This window comes from Rhinolophus sinicus, linkage group LG10 (assembly GCF_036562045.2).
Source record: "Rhinolophus sinicus isolate RSC01 linkage group LG10, ASM3656204v1, whole genome shotgun sequence".
In the NCBI taxonomy this organism is placed as follows: Eukaryota; Metazoa; Chordata; class Mammalia; order Chiroptera; family Rhinolophidae; genus Rhinolophus; species Rhinolophus sinicus.
In genome coordinates, this window is record NC_133759.1 from 101295067 (window position 1) to 101319780 (window position 24714).

Here is a 24714-nt window from a genome sequence, read left to right on the forward strand (position 1 = left end):
CAGGAAAGTTGCCTTAATACATAAACACTCCATTTCAAATGCAATCATATAGCTAAAAATTCCCACATGTGGAATAAAAACATGTATGTTTAATTGGGCCTGTTTTCATTTATTGTAGGAAAAGGAAGCAATATATTTCATGACTGTCCAGAAAAAAAAAAGTGAGCTCTAAAGATGAGATGGGAGAATGCTAACATTCAACAACTTTTTTTTTCATTTACTTAGGAATGAGAAAAGCCACAATAGAGAGGAAAGTATTGTAGTATCCGATATATATTAACTCAATAACTTTAGTTTTATAGACTACTGAAACTGAAATATACATTTTAGTGTGCAATTATGAGACAATGCCTAATTACCAAGGATACAAACTGGAATGAGTACACTGGGCAGACAGCATGATAAAATGGGGCTAGGGAATAAACAGCCCTTGAGAACTGGCTGATGACGATCAGGACCCTTTCTTCCCTGCATGGGGGTAGGAAGGCATCCCATATGCCCACAGGAATGTTTGCTTGGGATAGCCCCCCAATGAGTAGGTTTTACTCTGCAGAGACAGTCTGTGTAGAAGCGGTTTTGATTCCATTCACACAGCCAAGTAAGGCTGTGGAAGGGCAACCTGCAGTGAAGAAAGAAAAGTAAAACCTCAGAATAAACATACTTGTCTGTTACAAATTAACATTGCAGTGCGTGGATACAAACCGTTGTTTGACGCCTTTTAAAAATAAAAGCTGAGAAATGATATCATGTATGTGGACTAGCACAGAGTGTGAAGTTTATCATGAGCTGGAGACATGACTGATAGGGAATGATTCTCATGTAATCAATATACACAGAGTAAAACCCATGGCTTTGGTGTTATTTAAGATTTTCTTCACTGGTAGCATAGAAGTGCATTTCTTCACTGCATTTTTTTCATTGTCTACATATTGGTTACAGACAAAAAAATTAGTTTTATGTCAATAAATTGAGTGTCCCACATGATTTCATCTAATTTGCGTTGCAACCTTGAAAAGTCTTTTAACAAGCTGAATAGTAAAGACACAAATGCATAGAGCATCCGCTATGCCAAAATGTTGCCAAATTGGTTTTTGACGGAGACAGTTAGACGTTGTAGAAAGAGCACAAGATTGGGGTCTACAGAATGGAGGTGAGTCCTGGACATGCCACATGCCCAGATGTGACCTCAGACACACTATGTCACCTCCCTGTAAAGGGTTCAACCCCTAAACTGTTGGGCTATGAGGAGATTTAAATGAGATAAAGCTATAAATTGCCTGGCCCCATGCCTGAAACACGGGAACGTCCAGGTCTTCAATAAATACCTGTTCTCTTCCTCTTCCCATGAAAACCCCTTACCCTTCCCATGAACACACACACACGTACACATACTCACACTCCATAGGTGAAACCTAGTTGTGGTTTTAAATTGTATTAGCAAAGAGAAATTGTTTGATATCATTTTTTTTAAAAAAGGACTAACTCTTCATGCCTCGGATGGTGATTTAATTAACAAATTGTTTAATAATATGGGATATGTATGTATCCCATATAAGGCACCCAGCTACCCTGAGAGGAATTTAAGAGATTAATACCCAGATTTTACAGATGAAAACATTGAGGCTCAAGAAGTAAGAGACTTGCCACAATGAGACTTACCAGTGGGAAGCTAGGACGGGTACCCAGGTCTCCTGGCCACCACTCCCATTTATTGGAGGATTAAGGTTCTTTGGCATGAAGACAGACTGCTCAAGATCAGATCCAGGTTTTGCTACAGTCTAGATGTATGACCTTGGGTAAGTCATTTGAATTCTCTGTTCCTCTGATCCTCAGTTTCCTTATTTACAGAATGATTACCGTAATAGTATCATCCTTATAAAAATTGTTATAAAATTTTACAATTTAAAATGAAAATTGCAAAACAGAAGATACCTGGAGCAAAGTCAGTGCTCGGTACATATTAGCTATTTTTTCCAGCTCCATGGCCCTACCGAGACAACAGTAAATGCTTAAAACTTTTCTAAATAAAATCTGAGCATTCTGTCCTAGGATTAAAATTCATGTTTGATGCATCCTTTTTGTTTTGTTTTCAAATTTACCCCAATATCCCAAAGCCCCTTGCCCAAGACCTTGTCCTGTCCACTGTGGCCAATCTTGTATATGTTTAGATGGAAAAAGTATCTGCTTTTTGTAAGAAGAGATTTGAACTTCGAGAAGCATTTCGCAAATGTTAACGGGCCTCTCTGTTGCTGTCATCCTAGGCACGAATTTCAGTCTTGCGGAACTGGGCATCTGTGAGCCCTCCCCGCACCGAAGTGGCTACTGTTCCGACATGGGGCTCCTTCACCAGGGCTACTCTCTGAGCGCAGGGTCCGACGCTGACTCCGACACCGAGGGAGGGATGTCTCCAGAACACGCCATCAGACTGTGGGGGAGAGGGATAAAATCCAGGCGCAGTTCCGGCCTGTCCAGTCGTGAAAACTCAGCCCTTACCTTGACTGATTCTGACAACGAAAATAAGTCAGATGATGAGAACGGTAGGCCTGCTTCTTCAATACGTCTTTTTCATGTTCCGGGTACTGCACGATGTGGGTCTTGGGGTGTTTTTATTGTTTAATAAAGAGGCATCTAAAACCATTCATTTTCTTTTAAATTGACTCCGTCTACCCACTCTGAGCTAGGGGAAAATAAACCAGCCAACCTCAAGCACATGAGACATGAGGAGAGAATTTTAAAATCTCCTTTTGATGATAACACAATACTCAGGTGGAGTCAGTTGGTCTTATTAGCAAGTAAATTACATTGCATAAGAGGAAACTTGATAAACTATGACCTATATCTAGAAAATGTCCTCTCTCCACGAGTTTCTAGGTCATCGTATTGATTGCCCCTTCCCAGGAAATGGCAACCTGGGTTATTTTTTTTCATGACGATCTCTTAAGAATCCTACCTTGTCTTAGACTTTCATTTCCAGGCGGCAGTGCCTCATATCCGTATTGAAGATCAAACTGGGAACAGATGCTCTGGAGTTTAATAATGACAAATAGGAAGGGACTTGTCTTCAAAAAAGTGTTCTCTTATATGTTTACGTTTCTCCTTGGTACCTCTGTAGGTTAATGGCTTCCCACATCTTCTATCACAAATCACTATTGCTTATCCATCAGCTTTGTAGATGGATTTTAATGAAACTTTGAAAATTAAATGCTTCCGATCATTAAGCAGTAAATATAGGGAAGCCTAAGAAAGTCATTAAAGAGATAAGGTGCTTATTTGTGGATTTCTGAGGGACTCACAAATGTGTTTAGTCAAAAACATTTTTAAAAAGACAAATTGCGTTAGGTACAGTTGATTTATGAAGAAAACATCAAAGGGTATGTGAGTTGTTATGAATATATTGTGTTTGCTAAAAGAATTGCCATTAAGATGTTTAGAAATAGATCAGTTAAGGATGTTTATGTGAAATATTATAAACTTCTAGAGTAGCTTTAAGTATTTTCTTGTATTTAAAAAAAGAAAAAAGAAATTTGCAGGCATACAGTTTGTTGTGAATGCAAAAGCATAGCTATATATTACTTAATCTCAAAACTGTTGAAAATATATAATTTCCTTGGTAAGTTGCATATATTAAAAAGATGTCACTTTGTTGCATTTAAATTTATGTTTAATTCTGAAATAATTTATTCTTCAGTGGGGACAAGGGGATGTATCTTACTTATGCCTTCGTTCATGTAGCTAATCAAGGTGTACTCTCAAGAAAAAATCTGCACTTGACTCCTTTTGAATTTTAACAAAATTCTGCCTCTTGGCACATTCAACACTCTAAGATGCTTAGTTGATAGGAAATTACTTTTAGAAGTTTTCATAAAGGCATACATTGAATTCATTTACTGTTGTACTTTTTCAACTTCAGTGTGTGTTAGATATGATTTAAATGGAGGCAGTTTGATTGCCTAATAAATAAAATCACTTGTAATCCAGGAACTTAAGGAACATTTTAAACAAGGTATTTTAGCAGATCTTCTGTGGTTGGTATTCTCACCGGTCTTATGGAAACCATCGACACAGAATTATTTATACATATTTATAGAATCTGCACCCTCTGGTTTTAAAGCTATATACGTCTTTAAAAACTCAACTAGTAAGGGGAGGTCTCCAGTGAAGCAAAGGAAGCAAAAAATGGTTGCCTTGAATTTCCCTAGAGCTGTTATGGATGGGCGAACTTTATAATTAATTAGGTATTTGGTAGACCAGAAGTAGTCTCTTTTTTCCAACATTATTTAGAACATCACATTTGAACAGTTTTCACATATGGGAGTCTGTGTAAAGCCCTGCGTACTGATAGGAAATAAACCCTTTGACATGGTGTCTCATTTTTTTTTTTTTCCTTCTGTAATGCAAGTTATAATGCCGTCAGAATTGCATAAAGAAAAATGTACTCAGAAGTACTAAGCAACCCTTTTGTGCCTCAGTCTGGGAGATTGCCACGCAAGTTTGAAGGCCACAGTTCAAACGTAGGTGATAGCTGATTACTTTAAAATGTATAGATAGAATAATGTGTTTCCTTTTCTTTTAAAAAAAAAAAGAACAATATTTCACATGTTTAAAAGATGTACATACTACATATTCTGTTCTCATTTGGGTCCAGAAATGAAAAACAAGAAATTACACACGTCACATCTTCAAGTCTTTAAGCAAACACAACGTAAGGCACAGGCTACTCTGCAGGCTGAGGTGTTAACTTCAGTAACTTCTTGCTCTTTCTCTTTGACAAATTCCATCTAGCTCACAGAGAAATCAATGTGTTTTCACATCACTGGTTTTATGAAGTTTGGGAATGTATTATCATATAGATTGACAGTTGCCCCACTGGTTCCACACCACAGCGTGGACACTTACAAAGCCGTCATTAATTTCCTCACACTTGTACCCCGCAATGGCTTCCTCCATAATAAACACTCTGTCCTTCAGAACTAAATCAATAACCTTTTAGGTATGCCTCTCTTGAACAGGAAGTAGCAAGAATCTATACTTCGCAGAAGAAGCTCTCCAATTCCGTTTTAGATTTTAAGGATATATGGCCATAAAACGAATCTTTTCTTTGGAGCCCATATAGTTTTATTTCCTTTTTTTATGGTGGGGTCTTGGGGTACATAAAGTTTCACAGTGCTTATTTTTAAAAAAATCACCCTTAAACATTCCGATCGTGATTTTTCTAAGCATAGGTAGAAAGCGAAGACAGATCTCAAAAACCTCCTTCTCTTTTTATTGTATGAAATATGAATCCAGCCTTCAGACTCTTGCAGTAAAATTCCCACCACCAACAGTGCTTCCTGCATGCTACTGTGACAAAAATGACCTACTAGTGACTTAGTGACTTGAAAGTACTGTTACGTTGAACACACCGATGAATTTGTCTTTTCCTTTTTTTTTTTCCCAGCACAGACACTTCAGAGTTATCACCACTCACAGCTCTGTGTCTTACACTCACTGTATGACCACCAAATTAACGCTACGCTGGTTTGGGTTGCTTTAAATAGATAAAACTCTCAGGTTCAGGTTATTTTATCAAATTCTTTAACTCTGTCTTTAAGGTAATGATGGCTTAGTTAGAAATGGCAATGAGAGTTGAGATTACCTGGGCCAAGTTTCTGCTGCTGTGAAATTTGACTGCATCCATAGACAGGGCTTTCCCAGTGATTTTAAATTAGAATCGTTCCTTTTTTGGGTAATAAATGTCCCACTTAAAATATATCCTCTCCAAGGCCCTTTGTCTCATCCGAGTTATGGAGAAAATGGGGCAGTCGCTAATACACAAGAATAACTAATTGCCTTCTTAAAAATGCGGAATAATAGCACACACTGTAAAAAATCTGGTCTCTGTACTCTTGACTCCCTTAGGCAGTTTCTTCACCTTGGGGACTCAAAAATATCCTTGAGGTTTTTTGGGTTTTTTCATTCCATCATAATTCTAGTTTTCGTGATTTTATTGGAAATCCAGAAAGAAAAAAGAACAAAAAGACAAAGAAAATAAACTTGGGTATGGGGTAGGAAATCAGAAATCACATAAAACTAAATCTGGCCTTGGTTAAAGCTTAAAAAAAAAAAAAATCATCCTTCCCTCCCCGTCCCTGTCCAAAGTAAATAAGGACAATGTTCATTTTCATCTGTTGTCAATTGGGAAATTTATAATTTTCATAATGTACTTTGAGGTTCACAATACAAATGTTGGGTTAATTCCATTGCATTGCACAAAATGCATTTATAAACCAAGCTGGCTCTCGGCACATAATGGATTTGTGTAAAGTGTATTTGTGGCACACAGATTCTATTAGATTGTGTGTCCTCTTGGCAGAGGTCTGCCGTGTTCCTGTTTCCTCAGAAGGGCTTGAGCACATCCGGGTACTCATTGCACGTTAATTGAGACATGGGACATAAACTCTGAGGGGAGGAAGATTCTCCAGAGAAATAATGCCTGTAGGGTGCTACCACCAACCACATTTCATTCATTTATCAGAGGAGGTGCATTTCTTTATTTCTCTTTAAAAAAAAATGGCTCCTTAATACATTTCACATGAGAGTGCCCTGTAAGAAAACACCTCAAGACCTGATGTGAGCTTCTATTTCTGCCCCACTCAGTGACATACTGTTAAACTCACTGTGTGTCTTAGAATCCACTCTACTCCTCTCTTCTCCCCCAACCCACATGTTAACGTTACCAGGAATGCCTAGAACAGATGTAAAACCTTACTGTGAGCACCAGATAATTATAGCCCAGGGCTCATACTTTTGCTCTTAAAGTCGGGGGAAAGAATAATAAAAGAGGGAAGCTACAAAAATTATACAGTAATATTTGACTGTACTTTTGATGTTGATACTGGGATGATGGGATGATTTCTTTTGCAGCCAAATTTTATAGAAAAAACATCCACGTAACCTAAAGAAAGTAATTTCTTAAATCTTTAAAAATCATAAAAGAAAGCAAAACAAACTTTACATCCATTTTGGTGACAGTTATTTCAAATTTTGTTTTTAAGCTTTATTGTTTTATACTTGATAATTTGAAAGAGTAACATTTATAAAGAAGAATATATATATGTGTATATATATGTGTATACACACACACACACACACACACATATATATATATATATACACACACATATGTATAAAAGAATATGAGTATCAGAGGCTATAAAGGTACCTTATTTTACAAAAAGCTTATTATCACTTTTTTATAAAGTTGTTCATAAGAGTCCTAAATATATTATCACAATGTGAAAATACAGCTGATAATAATATAGAACCAGAAAGAAAATGTAGGACTATCACATTGTCTGGTGGCTTCATATATAAGCAAGAAGTGAAAGGATTGACGTTTGCCAAGGAACCCATATGAGACTTCAGTGTTTAGGTTTTCGGCAAATTAAGCAATGCTGACATCACTTTAAAATAGAACAGAGTACTTGAAGGACTGTAAAAGTATGTGTTTGATTCCAGTGCTGCATGTTCCACATTATAAACTTTAGTATCATGGTTTTTAGTTCTTTATATATTTCTTTCGTTCCTTTGGTGGTTTCTTTCATGTTTGCTAATGCTCCCAGGGGCTATCAAGCAATGGCTCCATTCAATAAATACAATAAATAAAATGAAGCACTAAGCCTTCCTTTTGGCAGGGCCAGCCTGATTATTACACGTGTAATCTCCAAGCCTTTGGGGAGACATTGGGCTTGGTGGATAATCATTTGGTTTTAAGCTGCTGAGTTCCTGATATCTGTACTTTCACTTCAGTTAAGTAGCAAAGCCAGTAAATGGGTGAGAGGCAAAATGCTTTCTTTCTTTTCTTTTTTTGTCAGTTCATGGTTGGAAGCCTCTTCACTCAGAAAACTCTTAACTTCTTTGCTTACTTTTCAGTCACTTATTAGTTTGGTTGTTGTTTGTCAAGGATCAAATTAAATTTCAATTTTGGGAATTGAGAAATGTAATCAATTATTAAGGCTATAAATTAAATGAGTTAAAACGAAAGAAGTTGACAGCATAAATTTTCTACGGACAACTGAATCAGGATGAGTTTGCGCAGAATATAACAGCAAACTAAAAAGGGTTTGAGAAGAGTATATGAGAAGTAATGAGACACTTCGGTGACCCATTCTGAAATTGGAACACCACGAGTAGAAGGAGACAATTTCAAGTGATAGCTTTGTAAATAGGATAGAAATTGAAGCTATGTAGGTATTAGATATATATGCTTATACATAAGGATAGAAATTGAAGCTATGTAATTATTAGGTATATATGCTTATACATAAGGGCAAAAACGTAACTTATGATTTAATGTTGAGTATTAGTTAGTGCTAGCTGAAAGAATTGCCTAGAAAATTGTCCTTTTCAGTTTCCCTCAACTCAGTTTGAGGAATATTAAAGGAATCAAAGATGGAGGTAAGAGATTCATGAAATAGTCATTTACACCAGAGGTCATGAATTGCAGTCCATGAGTTATTTATTTGGGCAGTGCAATGTTTACAAAATTGTACATAAACCAACATTTTAAAAGTGAGAGATTTCATATTAGAAATTTGTACTTTTGGCTTCTCTCAAAGTACATAAGATCCAGTAACACTTGCTCAGATTCCCCCCAGGGACAAGTTGGGTTATAGGAGTAACCATAGCACTTCTAATTGGGCTTGTGTCATCTGGTTCACAGAAGCCCCCTCTAGGCTTCTCACATTTAAGGTCTGCCATAGCCTTTGTGGGCACTTGATTACCAACCTTGACTTACATACAAACTTTAAGGAAATCAGAGATATTATAAATGGTAGCAAGAAAGCTAGAGGTCAACAATTTTGATGTAACATGTGTTTAGAATAGTTATGTTATATCTCTTTGTAAGCTTGATTTATCTGTAAAATGGGTTCAGTTTTTCTAGAACAAGTTTCTAAAATAGTTTTAAGGATAAACTAAAATAAGATACAATGAAATCATATAAAATCAATTTAAATGAGAATTTAGTAAAATAATTGTATGTGTGTCAGAGAAACTGTTAAGTGGGTGATATGCTATCCCCATCTTGTAGAACAGGTGCTCTGAAGTGTTGAAAAATTAGTCAGAATCTTTGATTTTAACACATATACTTGCAGCTATTTTAATGTAAAAATATGGAGGTGGACTTTTAGGAGATCGATGGAGGGAAAACTTACTTTAAAAACTTTAGCTACTTGAGCTGATTGAAGAAAACCCCAGAGCTTTTCAGGAGGAAGTCATTTAAAGAGGAAAATGACTTCGTACTAATTATGTTCAGTTTTGATTGGGCAAGTGGTTTACGGAGTCTGTAACAATGAAATGGAAGACAGTAAAGCAAAGGCTAGTGGAGGAAGTTGCAGTGATATACGAAGACCTCCAACATTCCCAGAGAAAAAGACTTGGAGCAGTATTGGATTATGCTGAGTTGGGAACAAGTGAGAGTCGTAAATGGTGCTCCACCAACCAAGAAATGTCCCTCTACAAGTGGGTACGCAGAATTCCCAAGTGTATTCAGGAAAGGCACTTATTCACAGAGCAGTGTACTCCCAGTTCTCTTAGCATCCCAAGGATATTTGCAAAGAGAAAAGATATTGAAATACAAGTATGTTTACTAATGGAAAAGACTGCAATATTTGAGTTGGCATTCTTTGGAACCTCCATTCGTGGAGGTTTACACGGGCTTGAGGGGAATAGAACAGGTAGACACTACAGCAATATTTCTGCTTGTGTTAAGCATAAAAAGGTTGGGGGTGGGGCATGGATTTATATGGGGAGAGCTAGGCACAAGAGGAGGTTTGGGAAGTATTTTTTTATAGTGTCTTTTATGCAAGAAATACAGTATCATGCAATCACTAATCAAAAGGATCTTCGAAATGAATTTTAAAAATGAAAATTGGCATTTGGAAGCTAATGCACATTGGTTAAGTACGCATATTTTAATGCACACACATATGTAATGCTGACAAAACTATGTTATTTTATTTAGCATTGATGAAAAGTAGCTAAGTGATCTCAGATGAGGAGATACTTTTATTTGGAAGATTTTTATTTTATTTCTGAAAAGATTTAAGGAGTATATGCTGGATGCTCAACATTATACAAAGCCATTGTGTGAGTCTCTTTGCACATGTGTCTGTGTTTTATGTGTATCGGGGCCGGGGAGGGGGTGCAATTGGAAGGAGGGCTGTTATTGAGAGGGATACACATCAAGAAAGAGAAATTAATCAAATTCCAGGGAGATGGTAACATAAGGCCATATATGAAAATACCAAAATGAGTACTGTAGACATTTTGTAGTGTACAGTTTTAGGCGCTGACCTTGTTTTGACTTTAACTCTGTTAGTCATTTTTAAAGCCTCAAACCACTTTTCCAATTATACTGTCTCGTCCACATAAATCAGAATATGTGTAAAAGACCCCATTTTCTCTCAATTCCCACATAAGAACTCTTGCTTCTTGGGAGCCCTGAACGAGTTTGAGATGTCAGAAAAATCATAGTTGATTGGTGGGGAGGCTGATTTCTTTGCAATGTAAAATATATTCTTCGATGATCTCCCTTCCCAACTCTGATCCCTTCCTCCAGGACTTTACTTCCATTCCCACAACACCCTGCATCCAGCATGGGCTGATCACCCCATCAGTGAAGTAATTTCTTTCTACTTATAAAAATTAGTGGGGTCGTGTTTCTAAAATATTATTTTAGCATCGTGATTCTCTGGGGTGCAGAAAACAAATTAAAACTTGTAGTTAAACTTACTTTTCTTCTCATTGATCCTTTAAAATTTCTATTTTTGAGCATTTGTATAGTGCACGTAATATAGTAGTATCTGTACACACCCGTGTGATGGATTACATAAATGCAGAAATGTGTACATTGGAAGTGTGTCCAAAGGTTTTATATTGATATAGATACATCACAAAATGTTAAGTGACTATTGTTTTAGACATTTTATTTCCCGGGAGATGGAGTCTAAACAACCTGTCTCTCCTCGGAGTATTTGGATAATCCATTATCCTCTGGCAACCTATTAGATTGTCTTTCTTGTTGTTCATTACTATCGGTACTGATCAGACTTTACTATCTTTTGATACAATTCCTATTTTCTTCTCTCAGTTCCCTGTGTCAACTTTCACTTCTTATGTGGATAGATGAAAATATTTACTTTGTTGTTTATTGAAGAAAGCAAGCACCCCTCTACATATACAGAGAATTTCCTGTCTAGTCTCAAAAGAGAAATCAGGAAACAGTCTTCGTATATGTCAGCAGCCTAGGATAGTAAGGGGACTTTTAAGGAGTTAAGAGTTTTAATTTGGTTGTAGATGAGGGTTAGAGTTTACGTAAGTGAGAAGGAGATGATGGGTATTCCAAATGAAGGAAAACCAATGTGTGTGGTGGTTGGAGAATGAGGAGATGGTATACAGATTATAATGATTTTTCAGGAATATTCTCTTTGGGGAAAAAAATCCAACTCTAGTCAGGCTAATGAGAACATACAGATTTCATTGAACAACAGTAGATAAATAACAATAGAGGTAAAAGGACCTGATGAACAAGAGCTTTGAGTTTCATGCCAAGGAATTATGGTCCGACCAAGAAGAATTAGAGAACTGCTAAAAGTTTATTGGAGCAGGAACTGTTATATTTTAGGAAGCTTCTGATTAAAGTGTACAAACATACACACAAGTGTTTGATCAGAGACGGAAGCAGTAATCCAGATAGGAGGACCCAAGAAAACTCTGAGGCTACAGAGTTGTGCTTCTTTTCAATAGGAGAAATTAACCACTGACTAGCATATCAGCATTCAATATTTGTAATTAAGATGTGAATCTTTGAAAAGCATCTAATTTGAAGCTCATGGAATACAGGGAATGTTCCTTACAGAGTAACCTTTTATGCTTTCACACACAGTACAACAGCTGGACTCAAGAGTTTATACTAATCACATGATTAGATAATAAAATGACATCACATACTGCTGTGTACAGGTAAACAGGTCAAAACATTGTTTTCAGTATGTTTTAGGGGAACACTGGCTAGAACTATTTCCGACTGATTAGTAGTTTCTTGAAGATTATTCCTGTTTCTCCATCCTTGTTGCTCTTTTGGAGTCATGCTTTCATGTAATTTGTTTAAGTTCTCCTGTAACTGTAGTTATGGCTCTTTTGTCATTCCTAATATTTTACATTTTTATCCTGCATGGATTTTTAAAATCGAGCTTAAAATAGGTATGTACACTTATTTCTCTTTTGAGCTTTTTATGTATCTTTATTTTCTACTGTTGTTGTTTTTTTCAATTTTATTGTGTTCATCTTTTATAATTCTCCCATTTTAACTCTTGGAGTATGTTTTGTTGTTCTTTTTCTTTAATGTTTTAAGATGAGTATTAAGTTTTGGTATTTTTAGTATTTCTTATTTAGAAAGAGTAAATATATTTCCATGTGCTATAGAATTTGATATAAAATGGTATCTTCTTAATTGCTTTCTAAAGAGTTTCAGTCATCTGTACTCTCAAAATAAACAGAATCCTAATGCTACTAGTTTTCACTTTAGTACTAATAATTGCTGAAAAATGATAATTTTTACTGTTAATTCTTTATTTTATATATATATACATATATATTACTTTGGATGACATATAATACTATGATGTATATTAAAATCATATATAATACTACCGTATATTAATATATATGTATATGTAAGCATACAAATGTATAAACTATATAACATAAGTATGCAAAAGGTATCTAAAATATATGAAAATATGCATGTGCATGTAACACACACACATGCAGAAAAGTTTGAAGAAGAATAGAAATCACCTGTAATTTGACACCACAAAGAACCATGCTTATTATTTTGGCGCATATTCTTTTTAGTCTGTGTGCTGGTGTATGCATGTGTGTGTACAATTTGAATATTTTTACAGAGTTTACGCCATGGTTTACAATCCCTATGTAGCTATATCTTTTTCAGTAAATATATTATGAACATTTCCCCAAGGTAGTAAGTTTTCTGCGATAGTTAAGGGGTTCATAGTATTTCTTTAACGTAAGACATTTCCTCAGTTTCCTTTCATTGAACATTAAGCTTATCTTTACTTTGGAAGCATTAAATGACAGTGTGATATAATAAATAAAATCTGTATAGCTAAATTCTTGGGCACATCCCTAATTTTTTCTTGTGATAAATTCATAGGAGATTCAGGACATACATGGTTATGCAAAATCATAATTATTCTCAACCAGTTCCCTGTAGGAAAGTTTACTCTTGCACCAGCACAGTGTGAGAATGAGCTGGTGAACATTCACTCATGCTCAGGAGTCACAGACAATTACCTAAATGCTGTTCCTATTTCTCAATGAAAATATTTTTATTCTGGTTTACACTTGTTGGATTATAAGTCAGGCTGAGCAATTCTCCATGTGTTTATTGTCTATTTGTATTTCTTATTGTATTGTTCTTATATCTTCTTCAAATGAAAAGATATTGAAATGATCCTTCTCATTTTTAGAGTTTATAATTAACTTTCTATAACGCTTATGTGATCTCAGAGTAAGTCCTGTTGTATTTTATCTATACAGATGCCTTGCAATGTTCATTTACAGATGTGAAAATGATTTGACTACATTCTCAAAATCATGAGAATTATTTTCATTATTTTCTGTAGGAAAGGCTACTATATATATATATATATATATATATATATATATGTCTTTCATATTATATATGTATACATATATGAGCTTTATATATGTATATATATATATATATATATATATATATTTATAGAGGGAGGGAAGGAGGGAGACAGAGAGAGAGAGAGAGAGAGAGATGACCTGGAGATTTCAGAAATACATTTAGTCTACCAGGCTCGAAAGCTGGAAAACCATTTAAAATGGTAGCATTAACCAAAGAATACAGTTATCTCTGAGTACAATAGGGAATTTCTTTCCATATTAAATATTCCAGCTATTGTTCAGAATGCTGGACTTTATTTCAGATTGTTAATTTATAACAAACCAAGGATAGAATTGTATTCCACATGATGAAAGGAAATTCACATCTGCTAAGACAATCTGCAAGGCACCTTGAGGAGAAGGAATCAAGTAAATGATGTATTAAATATTCTTTAAACTTCCTCTATCTATGGTGCCTTTGATTCAGTGGGGATAGTAATCATAAACACAGTGGTATCCCAACTATTGGTATTTTCACAAAATAGGTAGTTCTGCATGTAAGATAAACATCTCAGTACATAAAGAAATACTCTGAAAATAATCATGGGGAAGCAATTACTATTATAATAAGCATATGGTTCTACTAATACAGTGTTGCTTAATAATTGATGTTATAGAAAAAAAGTAGAAAAAGTTTTATATTCTTGGGCATCCCCTTATACATTCAGAATGGAAAAGACCCTAGTGAAATGCAGAACAATTAAAAGAATCCAGGCTGTCTTCCACTTCCGCTGATACACATTTATGGCTATGAACAGCAAGGCACATTGGGAAGGCAGGAAGTATACAAATCAATTTAATCTGTCCCTTTGTGGTATTTCAGGCCCACCACAATATAGTCCAATTTTATGTTTTTAGCCCTTGCTCCCACTTCTCCTCTAAATACATTTTCATCTCCAACCCAACTGGGCTGCTTACATTTTCTAGAACATATTCTTTCCTCCTCTGGGTCTTTGTTTGTCCTAGACCCTTTGCTTTCATTGTTATCCCCAAACCCGCCCGTCCATCACATTCCCATCCATCATCAAAGAATTATCTAAGATGTCAAATCCTCTCTGACATCATTCCAATCTATCTCTGTATCCTAAAACTCCCACTCCTTTGAATTCTTTAGCATTTTTATTTATCTATTGCTTTTGGAACTTAGAGAAAATGGTGTAGCCTTCACCCAGGTAGAGAAGTAGATGATTTGTGTTGTGTTTTGGAGACAGAATATAGAGAACTTGATAATGGTTTGAATGTAGAAGCTGATGAAAAAGAGCAATCAAGGATTTCCAACTTTAGCAATTGAATGAATTCCTAAGTACTAAGATGGGGAATACTTGGAGAGAATAGGGTTTAGGGGCAGACCAGGCGTTCCACTTTGTACATTGTTGAATAACGTAAGACATCCAAGTAAAAAGGTAATGTGGATAGTTGCATAATTATTGAGAAAGCACCTGGAGGAGAGCTACGAACTGGAGCATCAACTTGAGAATCAACAGCTAAACAGTGGTTCTTGTAGATCCAGGGAAATAGATGAGCTCATACAAGGAGAAAGACAGAGAGAGAAGAGGAGCGAACTGTGAAGAGCCCTTAAATGTTGGATAGAGGAGAAGGGACACTCACATGAGACTGGACATGTATTTTTGGCTTGCACATAGTAGGTCTGTATTCACTCCCATGTGATTTTCATTAATGGCTCCTAATTTTGGTACGGCTGCACAATCTCAACTCAAAGTGTTTCTGTTTCTTTTCTCTCCATGACTGCTGCCTCAATCAAAGGAAGCACACCTGGATGAGCTTTTACAGAGAAAAGAGAGAAAGAAATTAATTTTAAAAGGCATAGTGGCTCAGGAGCATAAATAAAGGAGATGAGCTTTCTCAAATGATTGGTACACTGGTCTCTGGGGTGATTTCAAAATGTTTCGTAATGCGTAACAACAGTATTAAACTATAAACTTTTACTGTAGTCAAAATATTTATTGAGTACCTACTATGTATTATGCTTAGGATATATTCGTGAACAAACTAGAAAAAAATCCCTACCCTCTTGTAACTTAGATTCTGTTTGAGGAAAGAGAGAATGAGAAAGAGAGAGACAGTAAAAGATGAACATAGAGAAGAGAAAGAGAAACAGAGAAAGGGAGATAGGGAGGGAAGGAAAGAAGGAAAAAAATCTGGTGATAAATGCTATGGAAAAAAGAAAGAGAACAAAGGTAGTTGGAAGTATGTGGTTATGGTTTTGCAGTTTTAAATGAGGTGGGGGTGTCAGTGAAAGCTTCATTGAAAATCTGACATTTAAATAAACAAAAAGTTAAAGGAGGCCAGGAAATGAGTTGGGAAGTAAAATTGACTACGCCTATTTCTGGTGTTAGAGCATCCAGGCAGATGGAATCGCTAATGCAAAGACTTTACTGTAGGACTATTCCTGGTGGATTTAAGGAAGTTAGTGCGATTGTAGTAGACGACACACTGAAAAGAATAATAGGACATGAGGTCACAGAGGTCAAGGTGGGGCCAGATCATGTAGGGCGTCATAGATAATTTAAAATTATCGTCTTCATTCTGAGCGAAATGGATATCCATGCAGATAGCGTAAGAGTGACATGATCTAACTTCCCATTTAAAATATCACTCTGTAAATTGTGTTTAGAATAGAATAGAAGAGGCAAGGATGAGGAGACCAGTTAGGAGGCTATTGTAGTAACCAAGACAAGAGTTGACAGTGTCTAGGGCCAACAGAGGTGGTGATAGATTTTCTGATTCTTAGTACATCTTGAAGGCAGAGGTAGTAGTTTTTCCAGCTGTATTGGCTGAGAAGTATGTGAAAAAGAGATGTCAAAGATGACTTCCAAACCCTTTGCCTGTTTTTTTTTTTAATGGGACTATCTGTACTTTTTGGCTCTTGAGTTAGAGGAGTTCCTTCTATATTTTGGACCTTACCCCTTAATCAGATGTATGATTTGCAAATATTCTCTCCCATTCCACAAATTCACTTTTCACCCCTTTTGATCTTTCCTTTGCTGTGCAAAAGCTTTTTAACTTGGTGACATAACAAATCAGTGAGCTAGGGGATGGGTAGTGATGGGAAGATCATTTCATACTTTCTAAAGAAGTATGTGTGCGTGTGTGTGTGTGTGTGTGTGTGCACTATTCTAACATGCTATTATACCATTTACCATATATACATATATGTGTATATAGTATATGGTATAATGCCGTAGCATGTAAGAAAGTAGTCCAGCTGAAATACTAGCTTAAGAAAGAGGGATGACAGCACATTGGAGATACAGGAACGACAGTTTTATCTTACATAACTTTATTTCTTTTCTGAAATATGTATAAAAAAAAAAAAAAAAGAAATGGACTCCAAAACATGATTCAGGGTCATTTTCCCTAGAATCCATGAAATGGACTTAAAGTTTTAAAAATAGCAAAAATCCCTTTCACTGTGTCTTCTAGGAAACATGTCTGTGTCCATGACTATAGATATAGGTTCTTTCACCTTCCCATCTGTCCCCGTCAAAACAAAAAGCAGGTATTATGGAGACAAGACAAGAACGATACACACTCCATACACGATGCTCATGCAACATATTAATGGGACAGGATAGAGGGTGTGGAAGAAGAAGTCTAGAGACCTAAGTTCTTCTGATAGTTCTGCCACTAAGTAGCTGTATGGCTGGGGACCGCAGACCTAATCTCACAAGATGCCAGTACCATTTTTTTGTGATGGAACACATCAGGGCTAGGATAGCACATCTGTTCAGTGCAGGGGTCTGAAAGTCAGGTAGAAACGGGTTTGAACCCCAGCTCTGTCCTTTATCAGCCCCAACACCTGCCCAAGTTATCACAGACTTCTCGAAACCCATGTTTCTTCTTCTGTGCGTTGGGGATAATAGCTGTACGCTCCCTTATTGTGATTATTAAGTGAGATGAGTTGCAGCAACTGTTAGCAAAGTGCCTGGTATCTGGGAAACACTCCATGCATAGTACTGATTACTTTTGTATCACTGTTTTCAAAATAATTGTCTTTGTTGCCTTATTTAATCAATGAGGACTGCTTTTAAAGTTTGTAGATTTATCACATGTGAGTGATTCAACATGATTTCTGGTGCCTCCTTCCTAACCCTCGGCTATCAGGTACTTGGGCAGAAACGTAAATTCCTGTTCTTGTATTGATCCTGTGGTGAAAGCAAGGGGGATTATATCACTTTTACTTAGAGACACCGTCCTCTTCTTCTGGGAACCTGTCATAAGTGGGAACTCTGCCTTGTATATCAAAAAGGGATTCCCAAAGGTGAATTCATCCATGCTTTCATTTTGTTCTTTCAAAGAAAGGGAGTTCAATATTAATTAAGAAGTCTAATCCAGTAAATATGGCAATGCATCCATCCCACACTCGTAGAATTTATGATAAAAGCAACAGCGCAAGAGATCAAAGCCAAGAATGAGTTAGGATGCACAGAGTGGGGAGCGAGCGAGAGACGTGGGTTGAGGACAAAGTGAGAAGGAGCCCAATCATAGTCCGTAGCCAATCACCTTTAACTTCAGGAGAACACTGTGACATCACTCATCCTGAAAACGAGGTCAGACAATTAAGTTCGTGAACTCATCCTAGAAAAAGTGCTACATACCTCATTGCTCAATATCACTATGGTCACCTTCAAAGTCCTCCCCATGGGAAGTTATGCACCGATGCCAGCACCTAGTCCACCCTTCAAAGCAATTTTGGGACTCTTCTGGAATGGCCATTAGAGCTGTCATCGTATTACCTTTGATGTCCTGAATGTCATCAAAATGTCTTCCTTTCAATATTTCCTTTATCTTCAGGTAAAGAGAGAAGCCATTGGGGGCCAGATCAGGTGAATAGGAAGGGTGTTCTGATGCAGTGATTTGTTTACTGGCTAAAAACTCCCCCACAGACAGTGCTGTGTGAGCTGGTGCATTGTCGTGATGCAAGAGCCATGAATTGTTGGCGAAAAGTTCAGGTCATTCTTAACTTTTTCACGCAGCCTTTTCAGCACTTCCAAATAGTAAACTTGGTTAACTGTTTGTCCAGTTGGTACAAATTCATAATGAATAATCCCTCTGATGTCAAAAAACAAAGGTTAGCAACATCATTGCAACAAGTTCACAAACTTAATTGTCAGACCTCGTACAAGTCATCAAACTGAATATCTACTACATTCTGGGAACTGGGAATACAAAGATGAATTTCCCATAATCCCTGCCCTCAAGGAACTCACATGTGAGCAGGAAGAAAGGGACCTAAATGGTGATAGGAGGTAGACTACCACAGGAATTACGCCCATTTCTTTGAAAAGAGACAGTTTTTGTTTGAGGCTCAGTTCTGTCACATCCTAGCTTTTGGGACATGGAAAATTATTTCATCTCTCTGAGCCTGAGTTTCTTCATAGGAAAAATGGAAGTACCTACCCATGGATTTGTTGTGAAGAGTAAATGAGTAAGTCATTGAAATGGGCTTAATGCAATACCTAGTATCTAATATGGGCAATAATACATATTATTGCGGGCAATAATACATGTCGCTACATGATGAAAGCTTTCACAGAGAAGTTAATGATTGAGCTGTGCTTTGAAGCTAGAGGAAGGTTGTTCTAGGTAGGAAAGAGAATGGGTGATGTCTTAAGCAGAGGCTACAACAAAATTATGATTCATAGCTGTGTATATGCTGGTAGGATTGAGGAATGAAGAATGTTCTCATAACAGAGAAGAGAGTGATAGGGTGGAAATGAAATTGAAAGTGAACAACGAGGAGACTGGGAAGGTCCCCCTGGGCCAGCATTTGCAGAATTTAGAAACTGTCTGGCAAAACATTTTGACTTGACCATAGAAGTAAGTGAGGGCCACTGAAAGTTATTAACAAGGGAGTGACTTGATTCGATTTGCATTTTAGAAAAAGAAATGTCCTAAATGTGGACTCTATTGGGAGGAGGAGAGCTTGGACCACAGAGAGGAACTGGAAGGCTAAGAGTCTATACTGGCCCCATCTAGGGCCGTGAGGGTGATGGAAGGGATGCAGTGAAGGGCGGTTTCAGAGGCAACGTGCTGGTGGCTAGCTTTGATTGGAGTGGGCAAAGGTGGGTTCCTGGAGAGAGAGAGGACTTCAGGGCGATTCTAAGGCCTATAACTGGGATGAGTAGGTCAGAAGAAAGTCAATGCATGAGATAGAGGCCAGAAAGAGTAGAATATCTGGCAGCAAAACAAGTCTGGTTTTGGAAAATACTAAGTATAGGTTTTCTTGAACTTCTATGTGGAGATATGAACTAGGCAGTTGGAAATGCTTCATTGAAAATAAGGCAGAGTGTGAAGCTGGGAACAGAGATAAGGAAACGATCACCCAGAGGTTATCAGTGGAGCTACATCAGGGGGATAAGATGTCTGGGACAGGGGATATAGAGTGACCAGAGTCAAGGACAGGATCCTAGAAATGCTGCCTTTCAGGGAGCAGTCCAAGGAAGATGAATCAGCCACGTTGATGGAGGGAGGAAGCTCAGAGAAAAGAAGGGCAAATCTGTTCTCTTTCTAAAAGAAGAGACGATCAAGAACAGCAAAGTCAACTATGCCGTTAGCTGCAAAGTGTTTAATTAGGATGCAGGATGAGGAGAGGCGTGTGGATTTGACTTTGATGACATCTGATGGAGCATTCTGGAGTGAGGCAGTCATGGCTGCTTGCTTAGAATGGCTAATGGAGAGAAAGGTATAAAGAACAAGAAAGCAGACAGCTGGCATGCATCCTGCATGTGTGTATGGACTTTGCATTCTTCTGGGCGCAGTAGATGATGTTTCTGTGTGTATTTTGGAGTTTTCAACTTAAAGGAGTGATGCTAAAGGACAGTCTCATTCTATTCCGTCCAGCACGACTCTGATCTAGAGCAAGGATACTTAGGGAAAGGCGCAGATAACTGGAATTACTCAAATTAGAACTCTAGGAATTATCTTTTCTGAGAATCATTAACAGTCAATAGAGTCTCATAACTTACATGGCACTTGGAGCATTATTACAAAATAAGAAGCCTCTAATTTTTTTTTTTTTAAAAAAGGACAGTGTATAAAATGTTCTGAGTAAAAGGCTACAGTGTTTGACTTTGAAACATAGTTCCTCCATTCGCTTAAACAGTGAATTTTAATCAAAGCCACTGCCCTCCATTGTGTAGCCATGTATTAGGTTGGTGCAAAAGTAACTACGGTCTAAAAGGTTAAAAAAATTTGCAAAAGCTGAAATTACTTTTGCACCAACCTAATAGTTACTCCGAAGTTGCAGCAGATTTTGCCTGATAGAAAAGCTTCAAGACTCCATTTAGAACTAAATCACAAATCATTTTTTAAGAAGACCCCCAACTTCCCAGGTTTAGGTATGGGAGTAAATTTTGCTTTCCGAACACTGGTATTCCAAATCTTGACTAGTGTCATAAAACTCACTACCAAACTGTTTTTTGTTAGAGTGAGTGAATTAGTTAGTTTTGACTTTTCAGTTCTAAATTGAGCCTATTGTTGTCATTTCCCTAGTGGTAGAAGAGAAACTAAGGGGAGAATAGAACTCTCCTTCCCACTCCAGCAAATGCAGAGTTAATGGTCCTTCCCTCCTTTCTTTGTTTCTCCAATAGAACATGTCATATATTTCTACAGCTTTTTAGTAATCCCTTTAAAATAAGAGAAGCATTTAAAGTTTAGGTTTTGAATTCAGACAGACCTGGATTTGAATTCCACCTCTTCCGTTTAAAAACTGGCTGGTCAGCCGATTCCTTCAACTTTCTGAAATTCCCTTTTGCCATTTGTGAAATAACAAAAGAGAATATAAATGCCCATTCTAAAAGGTTGTTGTGGGGATTAAACTAGTACCTTATAAGAGCATCGCATCTTCCTTCGTTCTGTAGTCAAACAAGAGGTAATCATATATGGAAACAATCACCCCTGAAAAACCCCTTAAACTGGCTCTGAAGTAGAGAATGCATGGTTTTGAGCATGCAACTCTATACCGTGATAAGCACGAACAAAAGTTTAATGCTTACAGTAATGCACAGAACATAATGTGACCGTGTATCAAGCGTGGATATATTTAGTGCATTGAGACACACATACTGTGAGCGAAAGAGAAATGGCATGCCTGACATATGAGCACATTCACATCTCCCATCCCATACGCTAGCTGTAGCATAGATGGATTCTTTCTCCCTCCTTCCTCCATCCCCCAATCATAAGGGCATTCCCCAGTGCACATAATGGGATACCACCATGGACTAGAGATCCATACTGCAGTTTCTAGCACATAAAAAACAATAAATAGCCATTGCTTCATTTAATGCCTTTGTTCTACTAATAGAAGAGATTTTCAAACAAAAACTCCTCATATCTTAACAAGGGTGTAAAGAGCCTTCTTCAAAGCCAGGGGTATGAGAGCTCTGAGACGTGCAGCCTTGTTGCCTAATGCTCCGTTGGGTGACCCCACTCAGATGATGCAATGACGCAGTGTGATCAGATATGGCTGTTTGAGTTACTTTTGGTCACTCTCTGTGGTATTCTATCGTGTTTCCCTGAAAATAAGACCTAGCTGTACAATCAGCTCTAAGGCATCTTTTGGAGCAAAAATTAATATAAGACCTGGTATTTTATATTATATTATATTATATTATACCCAGTCTTATAGTAAAATAAGACTGGGTCTTATATTAATTTTTGCTCCAAAAGACACATTAGAGCTGATGCTCTGTCTAGGTCTTATTTTCGGGAAAACATGGTAGGAGCCTCATAAGGGGAACATTTCCTTAAAGGAAGGGCTAAAATTTCCAATTCTGCAGGTTTTGGTGGATTTGATGTAAATCCTTTACCAGGACCCAGAGAGAATGGATTTGATTATGGTTCTAGTTCCTTTCTCCATCAAAGAAGATTCATCAACTTAGTCAGTATGTGTATGCACATGCATGGATGTGTGTGCATGGTGGTTTTTAGTTTGGGCTATTTTACAAAATTGTCTTAGAATAAAACATCCTTTCTATTGAGAGAATAATGCTCCAACATTGTGACTGCTTTCACAGAGATGCTTTGTGGGGATACCAAACCAAGCTGAAATGTCTGCTGCCCTTGATGTTTGGTAGTTAAAAAAAAAAAACAAGTTTGATGTAGCTAAACCCAGGCACATAAATCAGTGTTGTGCATAGCTTACTTACGGTATGCTAGTACAATAGCCATAGGCAAGAAATACTTCTAAACATTAAACAGACTTTAAACCATTAGTTTAAATGTCTGGATATTCTTTCTAATGATTCGCCCACCTAGGTTTTGCCTTACTGTTTCATGGGTCTTTGCTTCACGTTTTGCACCCAAACCTATGTGTCCTGATAGATGGACACAACAACCCACTTAGGTAACATTATTTAAAAATGGGCTTGGCGGATTCTAAAATCTTGTCTGAGTGCTCTGTTGTTGACCTCCGAGGAGGAAAACATACGTGGCAACTTCTTCAGAAAGAACATATTAAAGGTGAAGTATAAGGACTTTTAGATAAAAAAGATAATGATTTTTTAAAATCTTTACTATGTAATCAATTATTCTGAAGGCATTATAAAGATGTACAAACTTGCACTGGGGAATAACACAGGAAGTTGGTGGTGACTTTGAAATTAGTATAAACTTGATACTAACCTCCGTCCATCCTTGGCCGAGTGTGTTTATAGCATGATACTGCTACTGTCTTTCTTTTCTTTTGCTTGTTTTATAAATGTTATTTTCTCATCAAAAGATTTCCGTTTTTTTTTTATTTTTAAGGGAAATGCATGAAAAGAGCTGCATGTTTTAAAACACGATGCCCTCACCGATAGTTTCCCTCTATTTAAAAATAATGGTTTCATGGAGAACTGTATTCCCACGGAAACGATTTCCATCCTTTGCTCACCTTTCATGAGGAAAATGACACCTACATTTTAAACCAATTTAACTCTCAAAATGTACCATCTGTGCCTCTCCTCTTGTCTCTAGGCCAAGAGAAAGTCATTAAACTTGAAGATGGGTAGAAGAGAGGAGTAGCAGGCAGGCACTGCAGTGTTTGAGAGGCATGAGAGGAGATGAAAGGCCTCTGAAATTGGAGAGTTTCCTGGTGCATTTCCCTCAGAAAGAACTAATGATGGTGATTTGGAGTTATAAAAAATGACTGACTATCCATCAGCATAGGAAAAGATCAGAAGATCCTATCATTACAGTGAATGCAGGATTCCTGCAGGCAAATAATATGATTGACTATCACTTGGGCTTCGAGCGAGGTGAGTTCAAGCTAGTGAAGTGATAAAGCTCTGGTGTAGCCCCTTCAAGAGATAAACCTTTGAAGGGAACCCTTTTAACCACGTTTGTCAGCAAGGCCGCAGGAGACTCCCTCAGAACTTTGTCACAACTGCTCTTGCGTGACACTCTGTATTGTTCACCACGTTCTCCAGTGCAGGTAAACCGATGCTGCTGACCATGGAAACCTACAACGACCCTATCTATCTGTGGGTCACGGTTATCTCCACTCGCTTCTAGTGCCCATTAGCGATTGCTCATGCTTCTTCAAGTTGCTCCTCTGACTTTTCTTTGTAACTGCAGTATTGAGGTATAATTCACATAGGATACCATTCACCCATTTCAAGTATACAGTTCAGTGGTTTCTCGTATATTCATGGTGTTTGCACAACCGTCAGTGCAATCAATTTTAGAATGCTTTTTAATCACTCCCCAGAGAAACCCAGTACCAGGAGCGGTCACTCCCCTCTCTTCTCCTTCCTCACCAAACATGCAACCCTCAGCCCTATGTAACCATCAAGTTACTTTGTCTCTGTGGATTTGCCTAGTCTGGATGTTGCATGTAAACGGAACGCTGAAATAGGTGGTCTTTGCGACTAGCTTCTTTCACTCAGCATAGTGTTCTGGCACTGCATGTGACAGTTTGTAACAGTGTGTCATTCCTTGTTATTGACAAAT

At 37.3% G+C, this 24714-nt stretch overlaps 1 protein-coding gene across 8 annotated transcripts in view; it reads left to right on the plus strand.

Annotated features, from left to right (window-relative positions):
• Positions 1 to 24714, plus strand: part of TENM2 (teneurin transmembrane protein 2) — a 1556107-nt gene that overhangs the window by 758219 nt on the left and 773174 nt on the right. For 7 of the 8 annotated variants that reach the window (XM_019740878.2, XM_019740872.2, XM_019740888.2 and 4 more), the window contains one exon: positions 2262 to 2537. The exons of the other annotated variant lie outside the window; for it this stretch is intronic. In XM_019740878.2, the coding sequence (XP_019596437.2) occupies positions 2262 to 2537 (276 nt within the window). The remainder of the gene's footprint in view (positions 1 to 2261; positions 2538 to 24714) is intronic. 8 annotated transcript variants of the gene reach the window in all.